Here is a 24,168-nt window from a genome sequence, read left to right as displayed (position 1 = left end):
TTGTATGATTAATATAATCTCTAATTATGTACATATTCAAATAAACTTATAGAGAGAATTTACATAATTGCATTGATTTATTCTTAATTGTATTATTTCATCTATATTATAATTTTCACAATACGAATAATAACTAAGATAATTACATTTAGAAAGCAAATTTCAAATTTTGTATGAGTAAATTTAAACTCTAATTGAACACATTTTTTTATATGATTATATAATATATTCTTTATGCACATGGCATTCCATAAACTCAAATGTCATTTTATAAGTCCAAGACCACTTTTTGTGGAGATAATTCAAATGTATTTTTTTTTCTTTTAAAAGTCCTAAGTTTAGACATCCAGAAAAACATTAAAGACCCATACGATATATACATTTATATATATATTTAAATTTTTATTTATGGCTTAAATGATTTTTTTTTTTTTAATTCTGAAGACCAATAATTGACCCACGGCCCGCAACATTTGCTTTCTTCATCCCTTCTCGCTTCTGCCATTTCTTTGAAGCATTTGAGATGGAGAAAAATTATATGTAGAGGCTTGCATTAATTGCACTGTTTCAGATATTGAATAGGCTTTCATCGAAAATTTAATTAATATTGTAATCCCAAGAACCACCATAAATAACAAAAGCATATCAAATAGACTTTCATTGTAAAGGCAAAGATTTAACTAATATTGCATCGTTTCATATTTTCTATTAATCGGGAATTGGAATCCTTAATCCTAATATCATAACATTTAATAACTCCATTAATTCAATAAATGTAATCCTTTGTTATGGGCGAGGAAAAAAAAATAGCTATTTTATTTTTCAAATGTTGTGCTTTTTTTTTTTAATAGTAAAAGATGTTGTGGCTATTTTATATTTATAGCTAGTAATAATAATAATGTTGGTAATTAATTGTAACATTAATTATTTCCCAATCATATAGCTTTATTATATGTAAGATTATTGTATAGGGACATTTAGATCTTTATACACATTATTCCTTACAATCACAAATCCAACGGAATCTATATTCCCAGTAACTCATTTTCCACCAACCAAACAATGAAATCCATATTCACAATAAATACCTTTCCATGGAATTTCAATTCCATTTCCTTTCAAATATTTTCCGCGAACCAAACGAGCCCTAATGATTCAATCAACATTAGAAATAATTTAATTTCTTGCAAGTTATAATGTTATATCGTGTAATTGGATGCATTTATTACATTTATTATATAAATTTCTTATTTCAAGAGACTAAAGCTATTGATCTCATGGACATATATACATATATTCCAAATAGTAAAATCAACAATTTTAAAAAAAATAGTAACACTTGTGTAAGACCGTCTCGCAGGTCTCAATCTGTGAGACGGATCGAATTTTTTATTAATGGATCAGAACTTTGATTAATGGATTAGATCTTTGACCTCATTAATCAAAGATTTGACCCATCTCACAGATTGAAACCCGTGAAATAGTCTCACACAAATTTTTGTTAATTATTATTTGTGTTTCATGTTAACATCGGTCAATACAAGAAAATTGTACGGATTAGCTTTTGATGAAGCTGGTTAAGGCGCACCACTTCGATCTTACATCACATCTCCCTGGCCCCTCCAAGAAGGGTGCAAAATCCAACTTTCGTTCTCAATCAAAATCAATAAAATATTAAATAGTGGCGCATTTGGTATACATAACTTATTTAAAATCAACTTTATTTACATGTATAACGGTGCGTATATGTTTTCTTAGTAGTATCGACTCTATTACAATGTAGTATTTGTTTAATATTTGGATTGATCACTAGTTGAGAGGTTGTTGAAAAATAAGAAAAAAGAGGTAAAATCAATTATATAAATATTGCAACTTGAATGTTTGTAATGATTATAAAATTGACCTCGTGTAATCTTTAATAAAAGTCATAACCATCGTCTAGTCCTTATTTTTTTTCAAGAGAATCATTTTTTTTTTTTTCATTTGAACCCATATATATAATTTATATTTTTCATTTTCAAAAAAAATATATATATAATTTATATTTTTCAAGTAATGTTAATTATTACCGAGTATAACATTATTATCAATAACAAAATGAAAATATAATGTTGTTACAAGTCTTTTTACACATGAACGGCTTAACGTAAACAACTAACTTTGTCAAACATCTTCTACAAACAACTAATACAATAATTGGTTAAAACCACTAAAAGTCTACTAATCGCTAATTGTCAAATAAGGCATATGTTAAAATGACAAATTATATCATGGACAACGGTCCATCTTACATTGTAAACCTTGGTCTAAAATGACATTTACAATATGTGTCTGCAATTAACCGATTATGTGTCTATAAATAAATTGAAGGCACATAATATGTTAACTACAAACACATATGAGTAATACATTAATTGCAGACATATAATATACAATTAACATATTATATGCCTGCAGTTAACATATGATGTGTTTGCAGTTAACATATTATGTGTATTCAATTTACTTACAGGCACATAATTTATTAACTTAAGGCACATAATATGTTAAGCAAATAATTTTGTGGACCTGGGTCCAAAGATATTACATACTAAATGTTCACAATTTACCTTTTAAAAATTCACAATTTGTGATGACCTTGTATTATATTCATCATTTTTAAAATTTAGAAACACAATTTATATTCTAAAAGTTCACAATTCCAATACTAAAAATACACAATTTAGAGTCATGATTCACCTTGCAAAGTGGACCGGGGACCTTAGTTCATGGTATAACAATTGAATATGTAATGTAGACACGTTAATTTTTGAAACAAGGCCCACAACACTAAGTGAACCCTGACCCATGGTATAACAATTGAAAGAAAAGGTAAGTCTCAGTCAAGTTGTTAAGACTTCATGACTAAGAGGTCATCATTCTTCAAAGAGAGTCTAAATTTTGTATCATGATATTTGAGTAATTTGATCACCATTATTTAAATACAATTCATATTTTGTTGTGATTGATGTTTTTATTATTAAGTATATTTATTGGTACTTGACCCCCACCCCCCCCCCCCCCCCCCCACACACACACACAAAGCAAAAAAAAAGTGTGAATTATATTTATGAACATCAAACATGATATGCATTAATACACTATCATATTAACCACTTTATATTTAATTTAGATAATTATACATTATAATCCTAAACATCCATTCGGTCGTGCAAAATCACATTTTACACACATGCAATTTGGCTATGAATAAAGCTCATATTATAACTTGCAATAATTAATGAATTATTCTCTATCTGTCCTCATATATTCTACCAATATGTCCCTTTATATACCTAAAATGATGATTTTCCCCCGTTATTCAAAGCAGAGGAAAGCATATAATAGTCTGTATAATTAAAAGAAAAAACTTTAATTTGTAACAGGCTGTAACTCCTACCTTTAAAATTCGTGCAACAGGAACCATTTTCTTTTCTTTGGTTTGAGTCTCCACTAGTCCTAAATAAGTACTACTTGAACTGTCGATCTAAAAGGAATATTTGTAGCCAAATGGTTGCTTAATTTACCCTAGCACAACTACGTTACTTTTATTTTTATTTTTAATTAGTGATTAGACTATTCTCCGAATCTAACTGTATGGAAGAGAGTAATAATAACTTTAAAGTCCAATTAGAATACAACAATTCTTGGTAAGCTCTTGGATGGACCGAGTATATATTTGGAGCAATAGAGTAATAGACCAAGTGAATACAAAAAAGAAGGGTCACAATCATTAAAATAGTCGTCACTTATGTTTTTAAATAGTACTTCGAGAATAACAATTATGTTTACAATATACAAATACATTTTTAATTAATGATTTAAAAAAAAAAAAAAGGTAATCTCAGTTTCACCAGACTAATCCTAAGTCCATAGGACCCCGCCCCTAGAGCTTTTTTTTTTTTTTTTTTTGAAAGCTACTGACTCTATTACATTGTAGTATCTGTTCATCCCCTAGAGTTTAATTAAAGAATTATTGATTATACAAAATAACCGAGTCTCTAATTTAACAGATATCTACATCAAACGAAAAGTTTATTTCTAAGATCAAATAATTCTATTATTTTTCTAATCATGAGTGCTAATGAAAATTAGGCTTGAGGTAAAGATCTAAGTTCACACTACCTAGAAATAGTAATAGCGAGTATATTCATATTACTGATCCAAATACAATTGGGCATTGTAAAGACGAGAACAATGTGATGGGGTAAAGGTTCAACCATATATGTTTTGACAGATCCAGTTAGATATAGTAATAAACTAATACAAGTAGTAAGATATGATATAAGATGAAGGAAATGAAAAATGATTTAGAGTACAATGTTAGAGAGCATATCTATGCTATAATGACACCTCACAAGTGGCTCACTAAATGGTCAAGTAGTGCAACAGTTTTCCTAGACAATTATGGTGGGTTATATCAACAATATTGCTGGCATAGGTTAGTAACTTCAACTCTTATAGACCTAGTTGAGTTTTGAGGTTAAAAGATTGAGTATATTGTTTGAATGAATAATTAGGTATTTAGGTCAGTCAAACTATCTTACAATAAACATTATTATTTTTTGGTTGGGTATTACATATGTAAAGAGTCCTGCACCAAATACTTTACCACCTAAAATAAGATAGAGTATCACAAGTCACATTAAATTATACCATGTTTCTTTCATTTTTAAATGAGTTTAATGAACGGCACACAAGAATTTCTAAGCTCGAATGTGTTTTGAGTCGAAGCACAATCCAGGTATGTCTCAAAAGCAGTCAAATGCTAGAAGGCCCCTAAGGTACTTGCAAGCCCTAAAAATTCTTCCTACATGTGGGAATCCATAAAGGGAAACAAATATCTGTATGGTCTCCATACTATTATTACCTTGTTAACATAGTTACGGTGAACAACTGTTTTAGCACGTAAAAAATGCATAATATTTTTTAACTAAAATATAATACTTTTTTATGAACTCAAAAAAATAAAAAAATAAAAATTACTCACATAAGATTTACTCTTTATTTTTTTAAAATCCATTTCACATAAAAATTACTCTTTATTTTTTAATCCTTCCTTAGATAATGTGTCACATGATAAGTAAACATTAAAAAATAACATTTTGGTCTGACTGAAGCACCGGTTAAGATGAAGCGTACATTTTTGTTTTTTAACATTTTACCTGTGATTCCAATTCTACTTTTCTACTCATTTTCATTGCTAGTGCATAAAAGGCTGTTGCGCTTGGTTGTGATTAAAAGGTAAGGTTGTTGCGCAGCCAGCAAATTGACGTACCATAAAGAAAAGCAGCCATGAAAGTTAGAAGCAAGCAGACGATGAAAAGTAGGGCAAAAAGAATGGTAGCCTTTGAAGTGGATGGGCAAGCATGGCCCTTGGTTTTCGCTGCTAGTCGCGAGATGTCGCTGCTCGCTTGCTTGCTAAGGAGAATCTTAAATAAACTATCAAAGTTGAACAGCCCACTACAAGAAGAATAACGTGTTAAAAGAGATGGAAAACAAATAAATGATTAGTACCAAAGTAAAATTCTAATCAGTTGCTCTAATCAGAATCTTAAAAAGTGCATGTGTGTCTGTGTGTGCATGAAGGGCCAAGTTGTACTGTTAGTTCTGTAAATAACTTTTGATTCAAGTCAAATTGTTGAAACAGTGATTCTTATTTTGCTTGCCATTTCCAAGTGCTCTCATTTTTGCACTTGTATAAGGGAAGCATTTATATTCACTCAATCACACAAAAACAGGAAATCAATATGCTAAAAAATTAAATGATGCAAGTTCTTGGATACACTCAACTCAGCCAAAACGCTTCTTGAATAAATGGTGTCTCTTGGCTGGATCTTTTGGTTTGCTCTTTTGCATCACCCTCTTTCCATTACTGCATCAAGTAATAGCAAGTGTCATATCGTTTCAAAGTAAATATATACTTATAAGAATTATCTAGGCGACTTGTTGCAACCCCATATTTCAATTTTCTCACTTTCCATAACAGTTGCATAGATAGATTTTAAAGATTGTAATTGTAATATAAACAAGAAATCAGAGCCATGGGAAGTTTAAAACTCTTGAAGAAAATATCACATATGCAATGTACTTGGCCCAATATAATTCGAGAGAAATTGAAAATCATTATGGGTGAAAAAGAAGCCATACTGGTATTCCATATAAACCATCCCGTGTGCTCCTGACATTGCGCTCATAGATCCCATGGTGCGACGGGCTCTCTGAAGGGCTATATCATCTGTATCTTCTTCCAGTTGCTCCAAACCAACAGCATCGTCACCAGCACTTAGTACCTATTGAAAGGGAAACATATATAACAACTTAGGTGAGACAATCATGTCCAAACGCATGTAGGAAGAAGAAAAGATACATAAGAGAATGCATAATAAGTACTTTTCCAAGAAGCGAAAGTTGGTCATCAAGACGATGGTAATTCAATTCAGGTCCTGAATCAGAAGGTGGCAAGCTTGTGATGACCTGCATCAAGTGAAAACCCATCACCCACTATTGCATTATGATCTCATAGAACACTGTTAAAACAAGTGGGTGGCATTACAAAGGGAACAGTCCATTGCATCTTCAAGAAATGCATACTAAACATCAGTTGCAAGGTAAAATTATTACCTTGAAGCTATAACCTTGATCAATCAAGAATTGTTGTCTTTTAGTTGAGTAATACATCTCCTGAATTATGACAAGGCAACTTAGATCATAACAATAGATTCTGATTTCAAAAAACAATGCTCAGTACATAAAGATATCAAAAATGAAAAGGAAAGTTGCAGGGAAGAAGTTCCACACATGAGTATCTGTTGATACAAGAGAGTAAAAGAAAGCATTATACTCCTCTTTACCTCCCGCCATCCTGTCTTGAAGACGTCCCTGTCAATCCAGTAATGATATTAACATTAGAACCTCATCATATAGCACACACATTACACTAATTAAAGCAGTCTGCTGGTGAAGATCATCTTATTTGAAAGGAATTACAGAGAACACCAATCTATTAACTCTGAACTAGAAATCTAACAGCAGATTTTTAACTCTCACCACCACATGTAACATCCATACAGAAAAGAAATTGTTTATAGGCAAACAAAAAAGCTACATTGTTTTCTAGCAACGAGATGATCTTTTAAACCAATGACATATTAATAATAAGAAAAGAAATCATGATCATGAAATACATGAGAACTGTTAGACATTATATGGTAGGAGTATATTTAGCATGACATTAGGGATTTTTGTACATATTCTTAGGGATTTAATTATGATCCTTACCTTAGTTAGTTTGTATATTCTTGTACAAATAGGTGTATTCTTTTGATTGAAAGATATGAGAAATAGTATGGAGTTCTCCATTTAACATGGTATCAAGAGCTCCAGGTCTGTAAGGAAAAAAAAAAAAAAAAACAGGAATTTTTTTCCCTTTCTCTTTCTTCTTCTGCGCTCCATTTGGGGTCAATAAACGAGCAAGTGCTCCATTTGAGTTAGTTCATTCTGATGTTTGGGGTCCATATCGTGTTATGTCTAAATCTGGGTTTCAATACTTTATTATTTTTGTTAATGACTACTCTCGCATGACTTAATTATATTTCATGAGAAGTAGTTCTGAATTGTTTTCTTATTTTCGTGCTTTTTGTGCTGAAATATAAACACAATTTAATATACCTATTCGTGTGTCTTGAACATGGTATTTTACATCAATCATCTTGTGTTGACACCCCATCTGAGAATGGGGTTGCTGAAAGAAAAAACAGGCACTTACTAGAAACTGCTCGGGCTCTCCTGTTCCAAATGCGGGTTCCCAAACACTTTTGGGCTGATGCAGTTTCCACTGCATGTTTTTTTTATCAACCGTATGCCATCTTCGGTCTTTCATGGTACAACACCCTATCAGTGTCTTTTCCCTCAAAAATTTGTGTTTCCTATTCCACCAAAAACATTTGGATGTACTTGCTTTGTGAGAGATGTTAGGCCCCATATCACGAAGTTAGATCCAAAATCTCTAAAGTGCATCTTTTTGGGATATTCTCTTATCCAGTAGGGGAATAGGTGTTATTGTCCATCAACGGGAGGTATCTATTGATGTAACCTTTTATGAAGATGTTCCCTTCTCACCTCCTTCAAATTATGAAAGCCATGGAGACGATGTTGATGTTCTCATCTATACGGTTACCACCGTTCCACTTCTATTCCAACTTTCTGACCACCAATCACTCAAGTATATTCTCGTAAACAACAGTCTGTTCCAAAAATAGTTAACCTCAACCCAGACACTTCTTTGGCTCCTGAAAATATGCATGATTCATGTCCTGAGCCGATTTCTTCGTCGTATGATCAAGATAACTTGCCAATAGCCCTCCGCAAAGGTAAAAGATCATGTATTTATCCTGTTTCATCGTTTGTTTCTTATACTCACTTACCCCCTATTTCCTGCTCTTTTATTGCTTTTCTTGACTATACAAACTCCTAAAACTGCCAAACAAGCCCTGTCCCATTCTGGTTGGCGTAACGCTATGATTGAGGAAATGAATGCCTTAGATTTCAATGGTACATGGGACATGGTGGATTTACCTACAGGTAAGAAGGCCATTGGGTGCAAATGGGTGCTTGCGGTGAAGGTTAATCCTTATGAGTTGCAAAAGGGTATGCTCAAACTTATGGTATTCATTACACTGACACGTTCTCCCCGGTTGCAAAATTGACATATGTTAGATTGCTCATCTCTATGGCTGCTATGTATGATTGGCCCCTACACCAACTAGACGTTAAGAATGCCTTTCTACATGGTGATCTTCACGAAGAAGTCTACATGGAGCAACCACCTAGGTTTGTTGCTCAGGGGGAATACGGTAAAGTTTGTCGCCTTCGCAAATCTCTATATGGCCTAAGAGGCTAAGACAAAGCCCTCGTGCATGGTTTGGGAAATTCAGTCAAGCAATTGAAAGGTTTGGCAAGGTGAAAGGGAAGTCTGATCACTCTGTTTTTTATAAGCATTCTAAAACAGGTACTATCTTATTAGTTGTCTATGTGGATGACATTGTCATCACAGGTAGTGACACCATTGGTATTGCATCTCTTAAGACCTTTCTTCAAAGTCAATTTTAGACGAAAGATCTTGGTACATTAAAGTATTTTCTAGGTTTCGAGGTAATACGGAGTAAGAAAGGTATATTTCTCTCCCAAAGAAATAATGTACATGATCTATTGACAGAAATAGGGAAACTGGGAGCTAAGTCGTGCAATACTCCAATGATCCCAAATTCACAGTTGACATCAGAAGGGGAGCCATTTGATGATCCAGGAAGATATAGGAGATTGGTTGGTAAGCTAAATTATCTGACTGTAACCCATCCAGATATCGCTTACTCGGTTAGTATTGTAAGTCAGTATATGGCATCTCCAACTGTTGATCATTGAAGACCTGTTGAACAAATCTTGAACTACTTGAAAGGGGCTCCAAGGCGTGGAATAATATATCAAAACCATGAACATATGAAGATTTGCAAATGCAAACTATGCAGGATCTAAGGACAATCGGAAACTTGATCTCGTGGAAAAGCAAGAAGCAAATGTTGTCTTACGGTCGAGTGCAAAGTCAGAGTATAGAGCAATAGCACAAGCAACATGTGAAATCTTGTGGATATATCACATTCTGGATGAAATAGGACTCAAGGCACCTATCCCTGTGAAGCTATGGTGTGATAATCAGGCAACTCTCCATATTGCAGCCAATCCTGTCTTCCATGAACGAACCAAGCACATTGAAGTTGATTGTCATTTCATTCATGAAAAGATACAACGAGGCTTAATCTCTACAGGGTTTGTGAAGACAGGAGAACAATTAGGAGATCTTTTTACAAAAGCCATGAATGGGCTTCGGGTAGATTACTTATGTAACAAGTTGGGCATGATCAATATCTATGCTCCAACTTGAGGGGGAGTGTTAGACATTATATGGTAGGAGTATATTTATTAGCATGATATTAGAGAATTTTGTACATATTTTTAGGGATTTAGTTCTAATCCTTACCTTAGTTTGTATATTCTTGTATAAATAGGTGTATTCTTTTGATTGAAAGATATGAGAAATAGTATGGAGTTCTCCATTTAACAAGAACAAAGAAAAAAAAAAAAAAAAAAAAAAAATTCTAACTAGAAACACAAAAAATGAAACCGTAAGGCATCTCTTTTTTATTGTGACAGAAAATATTTCAGGCCTAATATTTGATACATTCACAGAGTTCTTGCTATATATCTCATCCACCATTACTTTCCCAGTGGATAACCATTGAATGGAGCTCATGATATTTCCTCCATTAGTCCATTATATATGCATCATAATAAATGCATTGGTTACAAGTGTGCAAACTAACACAGAATATCAATACAGACCAGACAGATTTTATGACAATGATGTTTGTAATGATAGAACAGTGTTGTACAAGAAGCAAACCTTTGCCCTAAGAATACGCCCAAGACGTTGTGCTTCCTGTCGTCTCGAACCAGCATGAGATGAAATTTGTATTATAACATTTGCTTCAGGAATATCTATAGAATTATCACCGACCTGTAAATGATAGAAGCCATTAAACGGTAGACGAATTAAGGGTGAAGAAAAGAGAACAAGTTTCTATGAGAAAATGGCGATAAAGAAGATCATCCAATTCTCAGCTTCCCACAATAAAAGGCATTCAATTTGACATTAAAAGTTTGCTACAGTAATGTCAGTAAATATAGCAGGCAAAATAGGTCGGATACAACTTTTCAAACATAAAATGCCCTGCTTCCTAAGAAAATAAGAACCAGACAGCATATTTCACCATAGAGCTGCATCATCACTTCAGAAAAAGCCCATTGAACAACAGCATGTCAAGTTGCCTTAAAATACTTTAAAAACACAAAATCCATATTTTATCAGTTCAGGGAGAAATGAAATATCTGCTTCTAGAACATACCTTAGAAAGGAATATGGTGTTCACATCCTTGCTAGTTTTAAATGCCTCAAGAATTTTTGTTCTTTCTATATGGCTGTTTGTAAGGGAAAAAAAATATTACTATAAAATAAACAGAATCATAAAGAGTTCATAGTACATTAGCTCAACTCGAATTATTTTAAATTATAGTACCCCCCTCTCCCCCCAAAAAAACCCAAAAATAAAAAAGTTTTTAAAAAAATTAGAGACTTAAAATGAAGAGTATCAATTGACCTTGTAGCACCATAGATCATAGGTTTCCGAAGCTTCATTGCATATTCGGTGAGAGCAAATAGATTGTCAGCAAAAACAATTATCTTATCCCCACGCTGTTGTTCATGGAACCGGATAAGAAACTCACAGGCCCTGAATTTGTTTGGATTCATCACATAAAGTGCCTGGAACATAAAATTCAACCAGGAGTAAAGGGAAGATCTCAGAAAAGTACAATAACAATGGTTAAGAAAGGGAGAAAAGAATTGTGCAAAGCTTGTAAACCAGATAGCTACACTGCTATACATTATACGGGAAAATGAGAAGTAAAGAAAATTTATCCTTTATTCAGAATGTTTATTACATTCAGGTCATTCGTATGAAGCCTGGAATGAGTGGAACTAACTTAAGATTGCTGAAATTGAAGTTATTTTTGTTCCATTATGTGTCATGGCTTTTCCATTTTTAGATTCATTGTCACTTCAACTTGGGATCCACTTAACACCCAACATTTGAAAAAAATTACAATAATGGAAATAAAATAGTAATGAGGATGAAAATAGGTTAAAAGGGAATACATTTAATTTAAATTTTGAATACTTAAATACTGTGCTCAATAATGAGATTAAAAAAATTTAAAAAAAAAAAAAAAAAAAAAAAAAAAAAAAAAAAAAAGAAGTAACTGCAATATCTAAAACAACAATATTCTCACTGAAAAATAACAAAAACAAACCTTGTCACATAATCTTCAAAACAATATCCATTTCCCCATTGGGGGTGAATAGCAAAGGAAAACTTGTGAACTTTGCTAATTAATAACAAACCCACATAACAAAATCATTAACCCATAAAATTTAGATATTTCAATTATGACTAGTTGAAATCAAGCGTGCAACTAAACTAACATAGTAGAAGGTGGAAGCAATAAGAGAATCAATAACAAAGAAATAGTATTTTCGATACTCAATAATTTAAAAAAAATGAATGTACAAATATTCTAATTTTAGGGAAACTAGGAATCCAATAATCTCAAGGATTGCCAATCACAAGGAAACTAATGCAATGAAGCAACTACTATTACTTGTACCATTCCTAAACTTGAATTTAGGAAAGCCAAAACTCAATTTAGGTGTACCTTAATTATTCCAACAATAATATAATGTTGTTTTTGTCATAACACTAATAAATTCTCATATTTCAGTTCAAAATTTAGTTTCCTCTCAAATTTAAAACTTTTTTCTGTTTTATTACGTGAAAAATTGAAAGAACATATTTTTTCTATTATTGACAGACCAGATTAGAACTTTTGAAACATCAAGGGGCCTAAATGTATTAGCGTTACTGTCAAAGATCCTTGGTAATCCAGCCAAAATTATCCCTTGCATAAAACAGTTTTATTAAAGAGATATGGTGAAGAAAAAATCAATGTTGTAAAAATCACTAGGCACTCATCGGGCGTTTGATGGGTGCCTAGCACCAAGGTTCACAACTAAAAAATATATATTTTGATATTTTTGCATATGGCATCCTGATTTTTTAGACTTCTAACAAATATTTTAATATTCATCCCATTAAATATAAATGTTCAATAGCACATAATAATACTCTAAAAACACACAACACTCTAATCATAACACATATAAACAAAACAAACAAAATTAATAAATAATAATAATAATAATAATAATAATAATAATAATAATAATAATAATAACGGCCACCTAGTTGACCAATTTACCCATTATTCCCTTCAGCCTAGGGGTGCCTAGTGCCAATTTTTACAACACTGGAAAAAAATTAATATTATGGGTGCTAAGTTGCTAACCTTTAGCATAATAATTTCTAAATAGGTACTTATTGAACTAAAATGAGATAATTGCCTAGATAAATATTATAGACTCAGAAACCAAAACCAAAGTCTGTAGCCTTCAGTTCCAGGGGTCCTATTAGTAAAAAGGGTACTGCACTTCAAAGACTCTTTGTACTGGCTATCTGTGTTTTGTTTGTGCTTAGATCTTATGGAGTACTAAAGATACTTTAGTCCTTTTTTAAGGCTTTTGCATAAAATATCAAAGATCTATATGAAGTGATTTATAAACCAAGTTTATTTCAATTTGGACAATAGTCAGTGCGTAAGTTTTCCTTAGGACTTCCATTGTCTCTTTATGAAGTTGGCAACCACAAATTACAGATTACACCACTACAGAATTCACAGAGCCTAGTTATCCAGTAACAATCTGAGTTCCAGCTTCACCAACCCTCAAGTAAAGACATTCCCATCACATTATTAAAACTAACAGCAAATTTGGATCGCAGGATAGGGACAGAATGGAATAGCATTCCCAAGAGGCCAAGAATAGGTATATTCCATTGTTTGTTAAAACTTTTTATTTCTGAGAATAGTTATTCCCCTTGCAAGCTTAAGGCAGTAAATTACTGTTATAGGATATTCTTGAGTTCTTAGGAATAGCCTTTTCTTTAAATCTTTATGATACCTAAATTATCCTTATTTAATTAAAACATAAATTATTCTATTTCTATTCCTTAAACCCACCAAACATTGTAATAGAATTCTTGAAATTTGTTCCTTCAATGAACCAAACAATGGAATAGGATGTATATTCTATTATTGATCTATTCCATTCTTTATGGAATAGGATTCCTATTCCCTAATTTCATTCCATGAACCAATGTTGCTGTAAGGACTTTGCAAATTAAAGAAAAGAATTTATCTATTGAAAAAAAAAAAAAAAAAAAAAAAAAAAAAAAAGTCACAAGGCGAAAACTTCAAATGTATTGACCATGGAGAAGTTGTGGAAGAGTACAAACCTGCTTCTTCTTAGAGTTCTCCTTCTTCAAATATTCAGCAAAAAATTCCTTTGTCATTGGACACCAAACCTCAGCACACTGCACATTCGCAATAAATCCTCCCTTCACTAAGTCCAACCAATTTGCCTCGTACAACTTGGGGCCAATAAGAAAGTTGAGATCTGTGATTCTTTCATCCTCTCTGACAAGTGTTGCTGTAGATCAAAATAAACTCATTCAATTTCCACCAAAACCAGTATAGATGATTTGATTATGCATGTAAGACTATATCGCCAATACCAGTGAGTCCAAGTTTGCAGTGAGATTTAGTAATGCTGATAACCTTTCGAAACATGTGTGCTGGAACCACGTGGACCTAAAAAAGATATCATAAAGAGAACGGAATATATTATGGCATGAAGTGTGCAATTGCAAACATATAGTCCAACTAACCGGAAAATCTCAAAAATATTTTGCATTTACCAGCAGGGCACAATATTTGGACACAGATCTCATAATTGTCACACTTCCATAGGGAAAATGTTAGGTGGTTATATGACTAGGATTTACCTCGTCCATAAGAAGCAAACCCCACTCTCTGTTTCTTATTTCTTCAATGATCTTCTCAGATTCTTCAGAACGTTTTCCACCAAAAGCAACCATGTTATATGTGGTCACCACAACACCAGCATTACCACGGAATCTTTCTTTGCTATCAGATGTGAAACGGCATATCTGTTCTTCTCGAATAGTTGACCATAACTTGAACTGGAAAGCCCATTGATCCACAGAGACAGCATTAGTTGCTAAACAAAGACAGCTTTTTTTAATTCTGGATGCTGCAGACACTCCGACTAAAGACTTCCCAGCACCACAAGGCAAAACAATGATACCTGATCTAGCTCTACCTGAAATGTGAAGCAAAAAATTCAACTGATCAAACTTAACTCTCATTATCTTTAGCGGAGACAATGAAATGGTGAGTTGCACAATGATCATCAGTCTCAAGTAGAAACACAGACAAATAGGAAATTTATTGGAAGATTTTTAAAAAATAAATAATAATAATAATAATAATAATAATAATAATAAGAAAACCCAACAACAACTTTTTTGCATCAAACAGCTGAACACGCTTTGTTCATTGTAGTCTCTATTCAAAAGAAGTAGCAGAAACATCTATTTACTACTGCTGCACCCATAAAATTTTCAGGAAAAAGTATTGCTTAATGTTTAATCCATTACAAAGTTTTACTCTTATAACTATGCTACAAACTCTCAACATGCTTTGTTCATTGTAGTCTCTAAAACAAGAAACTTCTATCTACTATCGCTACACTCAGAAACTTTTCAAGAAAGAGTATTGTTTAATGTTTAAGCCAGTTAACAAAGTAGTGTGCTGGTAGCTGTGCTGCAAGTCTCCTTAGCCGTTCCCTCCATTATATGGACTTGAAGTAGCATAGTTACAACTGAGAGAAGAATCGCTGGACATACTGCACAATCCACCTAATAATTGACAAGCACATACACCTAAAACGTTTCATTTTGGCACAACATTCTTACCATTTCCAAACATCTTACTGAGACTCTTTTCTTGATAAGGTCGTGGTTGTGCATGAGGTTTCAATTCCATATCAAGATCAGGATTGACCTGAAACAATAAGTGAGCATTGAGAATGATATATATATATATATTATGGTTTTTGCAGTTCCTACATAGGAGAATTGAGGAAAACTCACCGTATCATTTCTAAAGTCATATTCCTCTAACATGGGATAATTCAAGGCATTTGGCAAGCAACGTTGCTTCACATTTTCAACCTGTCATACAAAAGTTTAGCATGTTATCTCTCAAAATGAAAATACAATGGATACCTCTATAAGACATTGCCATTCTTCTAGATGGCAAATATACTTTCATAACACTAAGCTGCATCATACCTGATACATGTTGGGGTCATGATTATTTAGGAAATTATTATGATTACATAAGTCCTATTTTATTAAAATTACATTACATAGTTTAGATATTAAGAAACTACTAAATAGTTATTTAGCTTATTACTTAATTTAGTTATTTAGAAACTACTACTAAATAATTATTTAGTTTATTGATCTTAGTCTTCAAATTAGTTTAGCCAATTTAGTTATTTGGAAACTACCAAATAATTAATTATTCTTACTTTGGGAATCCTTGTAATCATCAGCCATATAAAAGTGAGTGTTATTTGGAAGAATGGAAAAGCAAAAATTTAATCCCAAAGAAGGGACTAAGGGAGTTTTGGATCTCAAGCAAACTTAGCGTTTTCTATTCCTTTTCGTTCTTTTCTTTCGTATTTTCTTACCTATGACGTGAGCACATAACATTGGTCTGTTACCAGTGTCATGGGCGTCACATGGTCCAAGTTTGAAGCTCTCAAAGAATCCATGAATAAGTAGAAACAGTTAGTGAAAGAGTTATGCAGGCATCGCCTTGGAGAATTCAGTGAAGACGCGGATGAACTAAGTTTATTGCTAAATTCCTCAACAACCAGGGCAAAACACCAAAAATTAATATGCTCATTCCCTCCGGAATTCAGCAAATAGAGGGTGATGTTACTTCACTCAACATGGATGATTCATCATTCACAATCATTGTTGATCACCCACATGTGGAGATAGCGCCGATGCAACTCTATTTTTCAGCCGATCAGCCTCATGTTGATGATAATCCAACACAGATTTAAAAAAAAAAAAATGAGGTTGTGTCCTTTCCAAAAACCATCCAATAAATGGGACTATGGGAGGGTTATTTTGCCACTTTACAGCCCCATCACAATTCATGATTGTGCATTATGGTATTGGTCAGTCTTTATCTCTTAGATCTCTCTTATTCTCCAGTGTTGTGGTTCCACCTAACTCACCCAAAAGATGTCCAAGGTTGAAGTCCTTTTCCTCATTGTTGTTGGCTCATCCACTGATCCTTAGAATGCCAATTGTGGCTTTACCATTTGCAATTCTTTTGGTGAGGCCATTTGATCATGAGAAGTGTTGGCAACGTGATGCACGAGGTTATTAGCTTCAAGCTTGTGAACAACATTGATGTCACGGGGGGATGTAATGATACATGTTGAGGCCATGATTATTTAGGAAGTTGTTATGATTAAATAAGTTTTATTTTACTAAAATTACATTACAACATAGTTTAGATATTAAAGAAACTACTAAATAGTTATTTAGCTTATTACTTAATTTAGTTATTTAGAAACTACTAATAATTATTTAGGTTATTAATCTTAGTCTTTGAATTAGTTTAGCCAATTTAGTCATTTGGAAACTACCAAATAATTAATTATTCTTACTTTAGGAATCCTTGTAATTAGCCCTATAAAAGGGAGTGTTAATTTTATTTTATTTTTTGGAATAAAGGGAGTGTTATTTGGAAGAATGGAAAAGCAAAAATTAATCCCAAAGAAGAGGCACTAAGAGAGTTTTAGGTCTTAAGCAAACCCGTGATGTGAACACATAACAATACCTATACAAAAAAAAAAAAAAAAAATGTGGAAAGAAGCACTACTATCATCTTGTACATATCTAAAGTGATGAATATAGATGAAGTAAAAAACTAAGGATGGCAATGGGTCAGGGTTGGTCGGGGTGGCTACATCTACCATCCAAGTATCCACCCATTCTTATACTTTCTACACCCACCCCCACTCATGACCCAAAGCGGGTGGGCTTTTTAAAAACCCGCCCCGCCCCCACCAGATGTGGGAATCCACTATAGGTACCCACCTTTTATTAACTTATTAAAAATTTTCAAATATAATAATAATATTTAATTATTTACACATAATAAAATAACAAAATTCACTAGTTATATTAAAACATAAAATAATAAAAATATTTAAATATAATAACTAAATTACTATTTTTTTCAAATGAACTTATTAGTTTAGAACTACCACTACATACTAGTACTTATTTTACTATTTTAATTTTTATATATATAATAACATGGTGTGTTGGATTCTATGTAGGTTTGGCGTATAAAATCCTCATCCAAGTATCCAACCCAACCCGTATTACGACCCACCACCCACTGTCACCTCAAAAAACCCGATCCATGCAGGGGTGAATTCGGGAGAATATCCGCGGGGCATATTTAAATTGCCATCCCTTAAAAAACACATATAATTCATAAAACTCTTCTAAAGCTCCTTATATGCAAAGGCATTGGTGTCTCCAATTGAGATGGTATAAATACAGTTTTTATCTAGCTTACTTCATATCAAAAAATTCTTTCTAGAAACATATTCCAATTGCTACTCTCTCTCTCTACATTTTATTCAAGGTTTGAGGAATCAAAGTGTATTGCTTTTTGTTTATTAAAAACAAAGCATCGCATCAAAATGATCAAATTACCTGAGAAGGATCAATTTCAAATGAATGAGTTTCTTTCTCTTCAGCTGCTGCTGCCAGCTCTGCTTCATTTAACAACTCATCATGTCTACCTTCTATTTCACCCGCAGACTTGCTGACAGTAAATCCATCACTTCCATGAACTCCCTATAAATCAAATTGTTGGAAGTTAGAGTATATAGAGAGATACTCAGAAAAACAAAAACAAAAAGAAGAAATTAATTTAAAAAGCCTGACTGTGAGATCATATAAAAGCAAATGATTTCAAATATATGTAGAGCTTTTCAGAACTTCAATTCCCAACTCTCTAATACCATTTTTAATAAAACAAAGCAAGTGGTATGGAAAGTCATATACATAAACAAGTAAAGAGTGAAAGATATTCCACAGCAGGCAATTCAATGACTCACCGCAGACATAAGTCTAGACCGACCTATAACTTCATCTCGAAGCAACGTTTTCAGTACCTGCAAACATCAAAATGATCCATCAAACAGTTGTGTAATGCAACACAACAAACCAGTGAATTGTTAAGAAAGCTATAAATCTTGCCTCAGGAAATGGAGATTCAATAAAATACCGGTTCTTCTTAAGCACGAGCTTCACTTTGCCATAGTTGGCAGTAGAAGCATGTATAAAATCAATCATCTCTTTCGGAAGCTTAGTTTTTGACAATTTGCTTAAAACAGATATTATAGTTTCAGTCTCCAAACCAACGGACACAGCCGCATACAAAGAGTGAGGTGTCAAATTGTACTCATGCATAGACTCCGGCCTATATTTCAAAACAAACCAATTAGAAGTCAGACCTCAACAAACACAATATAGGATCACAAATATTTAGGTGTGCAATACTGCAATCAATGAGTTATTGTCACCATAGAATTGTGATGAATGGTACCTGCAAACAGGTTCAGCAATGGCTATGAGAAAGTCATATGCCTGTTTGTATAATGCTGAGAATGTTTCGAGGAAAATCCTACCATCAGCACAAGCCCACAAAGGGCGATTACCGTGATCAAGTTTGAGTTCAAGTTTCGTGAAATCTCTTTTCTTCCCTTCACCCTCTCCTTAAATTCAAAAAGAAAAATCCATAATCAAATCTCATTATACACCATTTCTATAACACAAGCGCCATAACTAAATAAATGTACTGAAAATACCATCACGAGGATCATCATTGATTTCATCTGGATAATACGAATCATCTGTTTCAGCAGACCTAAATTCCTCCTTCGTTATGCAAACAAAAAAGAACACACAACTCAACTTTCTGCCAACACAATGATCCGATTAAAGAAATTCAACAGGTGAACAAAAATAGAGAAATTATAAAACCTTCGAGGAAAACTTGAACTTTTTGCTGGGTCGACCTTTATCACCTGCACCCAAAAACGATATTCATCAATCGTATATACACATCGGCATATTAATTATTACAAGCATATACTTCAAATCGTTTCCATTTATTAGATATTGATATTGATTGGATTGCGCTGTTAGTTTTAGTTCAATTTCTCAGCTCAATTTACCGTGATGACCCATCGTTTCAACTTTGAGATCGAGCAACAATGGCTGTTTCCGTGCTGAGTGTCTGATCACAACAGTTATCTGCGTGAGTTATCGTCAAATGCAATTGCACACTGCATAAACATAGCGATTCCCAAACACGCCCTCGCAACACTTTCAATGGAGCCAACCCAACAGACTTACAGTTAAGCTAAACTGGGCCTTAAATATGGGCCATAATGCCCAACCTAACAGAAAACCCTAGGTCCCAGCCTCAAATTTGAGAAAACCGAACTATTAATATGGAAATGGACCGGGCCGCTTATAGGTCCATCATATGCCCATCCAGCAAGGCTCATATTGCATTATTGCTACAATAATGTTATACAATCGTTATGCTGTGCATTCCATGCACGCATGATGCATACGGATGCAAAAACGACATCGTTTTGACGTCTAACTTTAATATAAAAAAAAAATTCAGAATTATATAACTGCACATCCATAATTTCATAACTATACATTCAGAATTACATAACTACACATCCATAATTTCATAACTATAAATCCAGAATTGCATAACCACACATCCATAACTTCATAATTATACATCCAGAATTGCATAAATATACATCCATAATTGCATAATTATACATCCATAACTTCATAACTATAAAATCCAGAATTGCATAACTACACCATGCATAATTACACATCCATAATTTCATAACTATAAATCAAGAATTGCATACCTACACATTCATAATTTCATAACTAAAAATTCAGAATCAATGAACTAAAAAATGAACAACATAATGTTGTTGTTGGGAATCGAAACTGATTTTTTTTTTTAAGTAGGACGCGCGTTTTGATGCAAAACCATGCATGGTGCATACGGATGCACAGCATAATTTGTCAATGTTGTATGGCTCAATTATAATTGTCAAAACGGGTTACCTCGACGGCAAATTATATCGTGCAGTGCGATGCATAATCGATTATGCACCGCGCATCAAAACGACATCGTTTTATTTAATGAAAAGAAACGGAATCCGTTTCGCACTGTTACGCAAAAAATAACTTTGTTCTTCAGTTTCATTTTGTATACACTGCAGTTCCAGTTCAACACAACTACAGTTTCATTCAATATTTATACACTCAAATATGTGAAAATGTTGTTTAATTTTATTTTATATACACTATAGTTTCATTAAAACACAGCTACATGATTATTTCGATATAATTACAGTTTCATTGTACAATATACACTCAAATATGTGAAATGTTATTCAGTTTCATTTTATATATACTGCAATTTCATTTCACCACAACTACAGTATCATTTTGATATAACTGCAGTTTCATTTGATAATATAAAAATAACACGTGAGGCAGTGTTGATTTAGATACACTGTAGTGTCACTCCGTTAACACTAACAGCGCGCTGTTTCTTTACTCAAAGAAACAGCGTCGTGTTGATGCACGGTGCATAATCGATTATGTACCGCGGTCCACGATATAACGACTGTACCTCTACCTATATGAGTTATCACATTAAAAAACTCAGTTCTTTTTATACAAGTTATACTATTGTAAACTCAACTTACATAAGAATAGGTAACTGGTAAATTATTGTATGGACCATGAATGCAATATATATTTTTAATATACTAAAATTATATTATTTGTATACTGAATGTACATTATTTGATAATATATAAAAAAAAAATCATATATTTTTATATAGTGTACTTTATGTATATAAATAATGATTTTTAGTATATTAAAAATGTACTTGTTATTTATATTTCACAAAAATGTGTGAACGATGGCCATGAATAAAGATCGATAAATAAGTTAAACATGCCAACTTGGTAATGTGTTTTTCAGAATTTGAAATTTAAAATTATTATTTGAAAATTACTAAAATAATGTTATACATTAATATTGATATCAATTATTAGTTTGATATATTAAAAATCATTTATTACGGTTTCGGAAACCACACAGAGTTTCACAAGTTCATTACACATAGAGATGTCAATACGGGTCAGCCCGTCCTATATGGGCTGGCCCGTCATGGGTTGGAAAAAAACGGGACTGGACGACCCGTTTTTTATACGGGTTGAAATTTTCTCAACCCAACCCGTTAGATACGGGTTGACGGGCTAAACGGGCCAGCCTGTCAACTCGTACTACTTAAAAAAAAATACATTTATTTTATTGTTAATTTGTTATAAGTTACAATAAATAAATTATTTAGAATGACATACTTCCTAATTCCAACACAACATTCATGAATTCACATTCAAATCTTACAAGTTTTCAACACAATTTTAATAAAACATTCAAAGTGTTCAAGACACACATAACCAAAAGTTCAAAATAGTCAAACATTCAAACATAATTTAAATTCAAACGTCCATAAATGAGAAATCCATTAAAGTCTACAACACAAGTACACAACAAAGATATTAAGAAGCCTTCCCAATAGGCAATAGCATCGTTTTTTTTTTTTTTTTTTTTTTTTTTTTGGATAAGTACACGGGCCGGGTAACCCGTGTAACCCACGGGTCGAACCCGTTTAATCCGTGTCCAGCACGGGTTAAATGGGACGGGTCTAATACGGGACGGGTTGAAATTTCTCCCACCCAATCTATCCAAAATCACGAGTAAACGGGCCCAATCCGACCCCGTTTTGACAGCTCTAATTACACACAATGACACAAACACAAAAATACACCATACTTGAAAATAATTTGTTCAAACTAACAGTCCACTTAACTAAGTTATTCACCATTCAACTTCAATGTCCACTTAAAAATCATGTTGATTTTGTTTTTTTTTTTACGAAAAATTATAATTGTTACGAATATTTGATATATTAATTTGTCAAGGGAAAATGTTTTTTTTTTTTTAATTTTCCTAAAGTTTTTTCTCCCAAACTTTGGCAAATTATACCGTGGGTCATGGTCCAAAACGGTGTCATATTTCTTTTAATGAAAATAAATGACACTCGTTCTGCGTAAAGTAGCTCTGCTGGTATAATATATTCAGTTTCATTTTATATACACTGCAATTTCATTTCAACACACCTACAGTTTTATTTCGATATAACTATAGTTTCATTCGACATATACACTCAAATATGTGAAACTGTTATTCAGTTTCATTTTATATACACTGTAGTTTCATTACAATACAACTACAATGTCATTTTGATGAGGCGCCCATGGCCTAATGGATAAGGCGCTTGACTTCTAATCAAGCGATTGTGGGTTCGAGTCCCACTAGGCGTGATTATGTATAATAATTTAGAGCCAATAATAATAACAACATCGAAGACATTTGGTTTGGACTTCATCCCAATTAGAACTTAATATTGCAATTATTCTTCCAAAAAGTTGAACCCCAACCCGACAGAGCATTTCGGAGGCTAGACCCCCTCGCTGGCAATACTCGATCCCTCTATGACCAGTTCAGTTGCCCATGCGGGTTAATATTTTAATTATGCTTTTATCCATGCATGAAAACTTCTAAAAAAATTTGTAAGTTAATTTTTACTATATTATTATAACAATATCTATTGTAACCTTATATTTTGAATTATTTATTATCATCCTCTATTGCCAGCAATTGTCATTGACAAACTCTCAAAACAATTTGTCTCAACAACGAATGAAAATTAAAAAAACCAATGATTTCATTATGTGAATGAAAAGTATGTATGTCACTTTATCATTGCTCTTATTAAATTAAAAAATAAATTAGTAGCTACAACAAAAAATAATACATATGCATTTAATTAATTTAGAATTAGATGTATATAATGCCTCTATTTAAAAAAATTTATTCATTATAAAAATTGAGAAAATGATCAAATAGTTCCCTAAACTTTACTCCAAAAGTCAATTAGGCCCCTAAACTTTAAAAAAGTGCAATTAAACCTTCAAACAGGTCAAATTGGGTCAATGAAGCCCAAAAACCGGTAAATGACCTGTTATTACAGGCCATTTCAATTCTGGCGACCAACAACGAATTCCGACGTAGAATGCTAGAAAGTTGAAAATAATGTTGCAAAAATGGTTTCAATATAAGAAAGTGAATAAAATGTGAATTTCCTACTTTATCCCTAAAATTTTAAATATTTTTTAATTTTTCCGTCAGTTTTAACGGTCAGGGACCAAATGTGCCACTTCGCTCATAACTGATGGACTAA

General features: G+C 32.8%; 1 protein-coding gene and 1 non-coding gene across 2 annotated transcripts; one reads left to right on the top strand and one right to left on the bottom strand.

Moving 5' to 3' along the window:
* Positions 1-5,638: 5,638 nt before the first annotated feature.
* LOC109165537 (DNA repair helicase XPB1-like) lies at positions 5,639-20,105 on the bottom strand. Its single transcript, XM_019314343.1, has 20 exons — positions 19,973-20,105; positions 19,779-19,822; positions 19,604-19,673; positions 19,342-19,510; positions 18,993-19,215; positions 18,851-18,907; positions 18,444-18,587; positions 15,780-15,860; positions 15,603-15,690; positions 14,610-14,947; positions 14,340-14,415; positions 14,061-14,254; positions 11,253-11,416; positions 11,001-11,073; positions 10,499-10,612; positions 6,841-6,921; positions 6,664-6,723; positions 6,433-6,516; positions 6,190-6,332; positions 5,639-5,914 (listed from the first exon to the last, which is right to left on the bottom strand). The coding sequence occupies exons 1-20, from the start codon at positions 19,983-19,985 to the stop codon at positions 5,833-5,835; spliced, it is 2,298 nt and encodes a 765-aa protein (XP_019169888.1). The 5' UTR covers positions 19,986-20,105; the 3' UTR covers positions 5,639-5,832.
* Positions 20,106-23,175: 3,070 nt separating this feature from the next.
* Positions 23,176-23,248, top strand: TRNAR-UCU. The gene has a single exon. It is a non-coding gene; the product is annotated as a tRNA-Arg (tRNA).
* The last annotated feature ends 920 nt before the right edge of the window (positions 23,249-24,168 follow it).

This window comes from Ipomoea nil, unplaced genomic scaffold (assembly GCF_001879475.1).
Source record: "Ipomoea nil cultivar Tokyo-kokei standard unplaced genomic scaffold, Asagao_1.1 scaffold3069, whole genome shotgun sequence".
Taxonomy (NCBI): domain Eukaryota; kingdom Viridiplantae; phylum Streptophyta; class Magnoliopsida; order Solanales; family Convolvulaceae; genus Ipomoea; species Ipomoea nil.
The sequence above is the reverse complement of the archived record's forward strand: the minus strand, read 5'-3'. Positions and strand labels throughout refer to the sequence as shown.